General features: G+C 38.0%; 1 protein-coding gene across 1 annotated transcript in view; it reads left to right on the forward strand.

Annotated features, from left to right (window-relative positions):
• MMP2 (matrix metallopeptidase 2) overlaps positions 1-2,110 on the forward strand; it is a 35,494-nt gene extending 33,384 nt beyond the window's left edge. The window contains exon 13 of the mRNA XM_052686202.1: positions 1,084-2,110. Coding sequence (XP_052542162.1) covers positions 1,084-1,187 — 104 coding nt within the window. The 3' untranslated portion in view covers positions 1,188-2,110. The remainder of the gene's footprint in view (positions 1-1,083) is intronic.
• The last annotated feature ends 5,875 nt before the right edge of the window (positions 2,111-7,985 follow it).

Raw genomic sequence — 7,985 nt, forward strand, 5'->3', positions numbered from 1 at the left:
TTGATAACTACATCCTACTGATCACAGCTTAAGCTTTTTGAAATGAAACATTTGCAGAACACAACTTCCCCTGGATTTTTTTTATCCAAACAAGTAATAATAGTTTCCCTATTATCTCTTTTAACAAAGCTTATTTAATTTCAATTTAATCAATTTCTATCAGTTACTTCCATTACACTGAACACTGTGCAAATATTAACAAGGCAAGAAACGGTCTTTAGTAGAATTTTACCCCTATTCTTTCCTTCTATTTTCTTAACAATAGTAACAGCCATAATAAGGCCATATATGACTTGTTAAGGTGCTTTCCATCCATATGCTGTTTTGACCTAGAAACCTCCTACACAAATGTCAGGCTGTTACATAAATGAAGAGCTACCCATAATGGAGTCACTTTGAAAAACTAAAGAAAACCTGCATTTGAATCTGTGACAATTTGACATCAATTTTGGCATGGGTTCTTGCAGGAGAACTCTTTATCTCTTATAGCTTGAGAGAACAAATAAGTGGCTTCTGCCTTCCAGCACCTAAGGCACGGGATGTCTTAATGCCAAAGGCCGCGATCAGGCCAGGCCCAGCTGCTTGAAAGTTTCCCAACTTCTTGACTACCCTTCAGGCATGCAGACCCAGCACCATTTCTGCATCATCCTCTTGTGACAGAACTAGAGCATGATACTCCCTTGATCACAGACACAAACAGGTGGCATTTTCCTTCCCCACTTCCCAATCTTCATTTATTTATTTATTTTATCCTATCAATTGCAGCCGAGAGCTTGGCCCAAGGTTCCACATGGCCTCTTATGTTGCTCAGATAAGTGTCAATATCTGGAAGCATTGCAAACCTCACGAGTCCCAACTTGATTACAGTTTCAACATCAATTTTGCCAGCAAATATTTTCTGCCTGGGAAGTTCTGGCTCACAGAGTGGTTTTAAAAAAACAAAATACATTTTTAATGTGTGTAAATATTTCAGGAAATAGCTCCTGTAGTTCATTAAGATTTGTGAAATTAAACAAAAAAGCTTTGATCAAAGATTTTGTGCTCTATAGTTGATTGAGTGTATCATTCTGTTTACCTTCACAGGGTACACCTACTTTTTCAAAGACCAGTACTATCTACAAATGGAAGATAAGAGTTTGAAGATTGTTAAAATTGGCAAGATAAGTTCTGACTGGTTGGGTTGCTGAACTGTAGAATATATTAATAACCAAATATTTACTTTCTTGTTATATACCTTATCTGTAATTAGAAATAGATCTGAATGTCAATTACTGGACCAGTCTGGTACTGGCACCAAAACATTAAGTACCAGTACTGTACACATCTGATAATTTAAAAGTGTTTGCCTCCTCAACATACAAAAGATGTTTACGTATGTATTCTGGTACAGTTTTTCAGTTTTTGTGCTAGTCGTAGCAATGCTAGTAACAGAACACGCACGGTTCTTTCTTTCCCTGGTGCTTGAAGAAAGCATTGAAATCATTGGAGACTGGATCAGGCCCCTGTGTTAGATACATCTCAAATAGCCTCAAGTAAGATGTACCAGCAGTGCACTTTGATTTTTTTAATTTTTTTTTTAATACAACTCTTTTATAAATAGATGGTTTGTCTTAATGTTTTTAACCCTCTTGCGAGTTTGATCATTACTTCCATTTATTTACATAATGATTCAGAAAGACTGTCAAAGGCACAGGTTGCCTCGGGATTTGATTTGTATTGATGCATGATGGAATCATGGCAAGAAACTGTATTAAAGTATTGTTTTAAAGTACTTTCTATTTTAAAACCTTAGTTCAACTTAGCAATTTGCTTCCTGCACTTTGTTACTGCTCTATAACTTGTCTATACAGACAGAATGACTCAGATTTTTTAAGTCAATGCATTATACACAGAAGTCAAGTATTACTGTTTACCTTGTTTTATTTTTCTGTTCTTTATAATATTGAGTTTTTGTTTGGTTAGGCTTTCTGCTTACGCATTGGGAACAGAAGTTCTTTTCACATTTGATGGAATGTTTCTCATTTAAAAAAAAAAGTAAAAATAAATTCAGAAAACAATGTCCCAAACATGAAATGCCAATGATACAAATAAAATTAAATTACACTGCCAACACTTCTCATGGCTGTGCTTCCTTGTATCATCTGGAATTAGAAATTCAGAAATACATTATAGTGAAATAGCTGTCGAGGGATAGGCAATATAGGATATAACTGTGTACTGGATTTATTTAGAAATCTAGGTTAGCTTTTCTATCACTACAAAGCCCTCTGCCTTTTCAGAACAGTTTACAGCCTATTAAAGCCCTCTGCCTTTTCAGAACAGTTTACAGCCTATTATCCACGCTTTTCCTTCTTTATCAGCAGGCTACCCCACCACAACATAGAAAGATACAATCAGAATACAAATTGTATGCATATCTTACAGTGAACATAAATTGGAGAAACAGAGACTTAAACCTTTACTCTGCACATGGAGCCAACACTGTTTGGAGCTTAATTAGCTTCATTAACACGAAGCACTTCACACAGATATAGGTTGCATCATGCACGTGGTCAACCCAGCTCCACGGGGTTCTCTCAGTGAGAGACATTCTCAACATGTCTCTGAGTTCACTGAGGTCATAAAACTGGCTAGTAATCAGCTAATACTTGATCATACAATACAATAATCAGTTCATAGCTGATGTCCTCTTCACACTCAGTGCCTCCCTTTTATAACTAAAGGAATGTTTTTACTGTTGTTTTGTGGGTGGGTTTTATTGTGTTTTTCTGTTCGTTGTTTTTTCCAACCGTATTCTGAGAAGATACTGCTTCTAAACTGGCTGCATTTGCCAAATAATCTGCACTGCATACTATCCAGACATAAATCTACTTACAGAGAACTATCACGCGAATGAGCCATTACTATTTTCACCAATGCCAAAAGCAAAGATAGCTGTCTCCTGAGAATCCTTCTTCTCTGTAGCCTTCCCAATTAGTCCTGCACCACAGTCGACAGCTGTTGTTCCTTGAGCTGAAGGAAATTTTCCACCAGTTACTCCCAGGACAGGTCCAGTGCATTCAGTAGGACAGCTCCAGTCCAGTGGAGTAAAGGGCAGTGGTTTAGTAACCATTATGTCACAACACATAAAAGGCAGCCAATGCTTCAGCGAAACGCCACGATTTAAACACCAGTCTGAACTAAGAATCACACGTTATATTTTGTAACTCACTAAGACTATTTTTTGTTTAAGATGCATTTTCTTCCTGCTATTTTGTCATGACTTAACAGGGCAATAATTACCTGTAAATGTAAGCAATTAATAGCAACAGTGCTGTTCTGTAAATTAGAAGAAAGTACATCCTTTGGGTTGATTTTAAACAAATTAGTTCTACTTAAAAACACAAGCATGCATGTTTTTAGCAGCAGAGAGAGAATGAAAGAACATCCTTCTGAGTTTGGAAGAGGCGAAACCAACAAATGACCAGGCACTGGGTGCTGTGGGATCTCTGCAAGTGGAGAGATGTCTACCTGCAAAAGCAGTCTGCTCCAGACTGGTCATACAGAAAGCTCTGAGCACTAAGATATTTCAAGGTAGCAAATTGTAGGAATGACAGAAATATTGAATTGAAACAATCCTCCCAAACCAACAAAAAACAGTGACTCTGAGATTGACAGAAATATAAGGGAGGGTCGAGCAGAACTGGAAGCATCTCAAAAGCTGCCAAGAAAGTTTCTGCAATAGCAGAGCTTGCCTCATGTGCTGTTACTTATAACATATCTCCCTCTGGCACTACCATTTAAAACACAAGTGAAAGCAAAAACGGCATACCAATATGACAGTGGGAAAAAGAAAACAACTAAATGCCAATCAACCTCAGTAACCTGCTCAGCACAAAACTTTCTCATAAAATACACCATATTCTGTACAAAAGAAACGTATTCCTGAAATCTAAAGTATGTGTTCTTCCATGGGAGCAGTGCTGGAGATAGCAACCAAGAATTCAAGATTTCAAGACTTGGGAGTTTACTTATCCATAGCCACAGTAACTGAGTGTGCAACCATTCAACAGGACACCGCAGCTTTTGCATCAGCTTAACAAACACTAGGAAAGCTTTATCCTCACAGCCTGCTGATAGAGCCTCAGGATCATCCTTTCACCTCTTTTTGCAAATGCCCAGATTGCTGTTACACTTCTAACACTTCAGCCAACTTGCCCACGCTCAGACTAACAATCAACAAACCACTCTGAAAAGATAAGAATGAAAGACTGCATGTTACTACAGTTCCATGTTTCCTCTGCTAATCCTGCTGCAGACTGTCTGCACGATGAACTGGAGGATGACAAAACAAATCTCATGAGCTTTCTGCTCTCTGTCATTGCCCAGTGCTTTCCTCTAGGTTTCTCAGAATTACTCCTGAGTGAATAATTCACTTGGACAGTTAAAAACTTCACAATACTGCCAAAATAAACTTAAAAAATTAAGAGGATAATTCTTTTAATCTGTATTAGCATGGAGCTTGGCAGCACGTTCCTGGAGTTATCTGGAGGTGGTCTCCTCTTCTACCAGACAGGAATTCACAATATTAAGCTGAGTGGGCTTATTTGGGGGGTTTGTAAACACTGCTTTAACCATGGCCTCACAGCCTTATTCAGTCTTCCCCATGCCCGTTACAACCACCATAACACTGCTGCCGAAAGGGCTGAAGCTAGAAAGCACTTCTGCATTCTGTATTTGGAGACTAGACAACAATGAAGAGTGGGTGTCTCGATTGCAACAAGTTTCTGATCACTGCTAGCCAAAGAATTAGGAAATTCAACCATAGGTTTTCCACTCATTGTCACATCACAGTCAGTTAAGTCATGGAGACATTATTTCTCCTGTGGTTGAATTTATAATAGACGATTCTGGCCACTGTCTCTCTCCATTGTTCTCCTTTCCAAGTCCCTCTATTTGCACTGGATCTCACCACAGCAGAGCCCACTGCCACAGGACAGCAGCTGACTACTGCATTAGGAAGCCAAGCCGAAGTAATTTATGCAGAGGCAAGCCTTGAGTATAGAAGGAAGAAATTCATTCTGCTTTCTAACTGTGCTCTATGCTCTAACTCTTAATCTTTTAAAGAAAGAGGGCGACTTCCCACTATTTGAGGACTATTTTTACATGGATATTCTGTATTATGGATGGAAAAAAATAGGAAATTGGTAGCAAGACTGGTAGGGTCCATGCTTGATTTGCTGTATTTGTATCTTAAGTGAAACCAGAACATTATTAAATAGAGCTTTTTCATTTCAATCTCAGTACTCCCTTGGCTATCAATAAATGCTTTATTGATAGTCTACCTTTCAGTGATAGTTCAGTATAACAAAGTACCTACAACCTAAGAAGTGTTTGAGCTGTAAAGCCATGTAATCATTTCAACTATAACTTCATTTATTATATATTTCTCTTAGTAAATATACATAAGCATTTATAGAAATATTTAATATATGCAGTATTCATTTAAATAGGGTGTAATTGTATTAAGCAGAAGTTCAAAATTTTAAGTGGACATGCAATGCCTGGTAAACAGACAGCAAGAAATGTCAGTGTGTCTGAAATATTAGCACCTAAAATAACTACAACAGTGTTGCAGAAAACAGAGAAATTAGGTATAGTGGGCTTAGACACTTATTTTATAGTAGGCTTTAGACACTTATTTATCTAAATCTCACAGAAAATCTGCTACAGGCATAGGAAATCAATAGCACATCAGGATTTAGGTCACATGTTCTAAAATATTTAGGAGCCAAAAAACTGCAGATTAGCCTAAACTAACTCACATAATCACTTCCTGCTTAACCCCATAGCATTTTATAAAACAGCAGGTATCTAGCTATTTTGCCACCTTATTTTTGGCTATTCTACACATCATCACACATACTGATGTGGTTACATTAAACTGAAGACTTCTAAACAAGTCTACTTTATATCCTTTTTAAAACCATTTACTCTTCAGCATATACTGATGCTTTTCACCACAGAGTCATGCTCCCAGTAGGTACTCCTCACTTTATCTGCAATAAATACAGCATATCATACAAATGATACACAAATGATTTTGAGGCAAGCATGCTTTTCTAAAACATAACCAAGCATAAAAAAAACTCGAGCAAAAATCTGCAAGATCATCATATGAAATCACAGCTGAAGTCACTAATGAACTGACAACTTCTGAGCTTCTGATATCCCTGATATCCTTCTGATATTCTGATATCAAGATCTGAATCTGCATTTCTTCTTTACATTGCAATCCCAACTGACTTTTAGAAGTGAGAACATAGTAAAGAGCTGGATCCACCATTCCTCATGTTTGAGATTTGAAGAGGAGTGAACATTTCCATATGAAGATGACAACAGCATGCATGAGCTGATTTTAGCAGGGAAGTGCAAAGCAAGTTTTCTTTTCCTAGTAAATAATCAAAAATTTGGAGCAATATGAACACATCATCATAAATCCTTTATTTGGGATCTCTGCAATCACAGATAATAACTACACACCAGTCTCACAGACACCTGCAGATTGTATTCCTATCAGATCACCTTCAGTACAATAAACACAATTGATTTTTCTACTGTCTTAGCAATCCTTCGCATTACATTATTGAAAGCCCCACTCACCAATACATCCAGAAAGCTATCAAACATGGACTGGTGATAATTCTATCAGATCTTTTTTCACTCATGAGATAAACAATGTGGTGGATTTTAACCTGTTGAAAGCTTCAGCCATTTAGGGCTAATAACCAAGCCATGCAAAAGCATTTATCAGTTCTCACAACAGATTAAAATAGCAAACAGAACTGGACAGGCAGGGTAAAACTCTGCAGCACTCTTCCTGTCCACAGTGGGAAGCTTGCCTGGCAATCTGACATCACTCAGTGCCTTTGTCTGTACCATCACTTTTCCAGCTGTGAAGGTAACACCAACAGTTCTGAGCACAAGTGGTTTTGCAGCTGTGCAATACTAACCTCCCACAACATAAAAGAAACAATTTTTTTTTTCCCTCTTTGAGAAGAGTTTTTCTATCAAGTCTGGCTTGAGACTGCACATTTGAAGTCCACTTTTCTTAAAGCAGGAGGAAATCAAACAAACAAAACCAAACAACACACTGGTAACTGCGAAGTTGGCCCAGATGATGTCAAACAACCCAAGCAACCACGGTTTCCTCTGGCTTTTGCATGTGCAAAGGAATCCTATCATGCTACACATAGAAAGAAACACATTGTTTTGGAGAAAAGGGTTCCATATAACTTGTTCCCAACATCCCAGAAGGGAACATGTCCCCCAGACATCCTTCCTTACCAGACATCTCTGGAGAGCAGGCCCCAAGTATCCTAGACTGCCTTGGTCCAGTCACAGCTTCTACCAGCACAGTGCTGCCTACTGGGAGCCACACAACAGGGAACACCAAGAACAAAAGCTACACAATGAATTCTGTTGCTAAACCACCATTCAAAAGGCAACCTGAAAAACAGTTAAGCTGAACTGCTGATGATACTTTGCAATTAACGCAGGCCAGTGAGACTTTCTCGGAAAACTTAGAAGCATGAAAGTCCCAGCACACTTTGCTTGAATGTGACAAAATACACTGGAGACACAGCACTGCAGGCAGTGCTAAGTAAAACTATTTGCACTCACTAAATAACTTCGGAGAACTTATTTGCACTAATTGACAAAATACGTAACTCCAGAGTTAAGTCTGGATTCAATTAGGAGGAAAATCCCGTAACTGGATTCAGGAATGTGAAAAGTTCCTGCAAACGCAGGAAAGAATACTCCCAAAATTGAAAGGTTTGTGGATTTTGTAACCTCACAGAGCCTCTGTGTGTGAAAATGAAAATATTTCTTTTTAAATAATCCTAGTCCTTCAAAAGTTCTGCTCCATAAATTCCAGCCGTGCAAAACTAGATGTGGCCTCTGGAAATCAAAACTTCAATCATAACAAATATTGTTAAAATATG

This window comes from Tympanuchus pallidicinctus, unplaced genomic scaffold, assembly GCF_026119805.1.
Source record: "Tympanuchus pallidicinctus isolate F22 unplaced genomic scaffold, pur_lepc_1.0 scaffold22, whole genome shotgun sequence".
Lineage (NCBI taxonomy): Eukaryota > Metazoa > Chordata > Aves > Galliformes > Phasianidae > Tympanuchus > Tympanuchus pallidicinctus.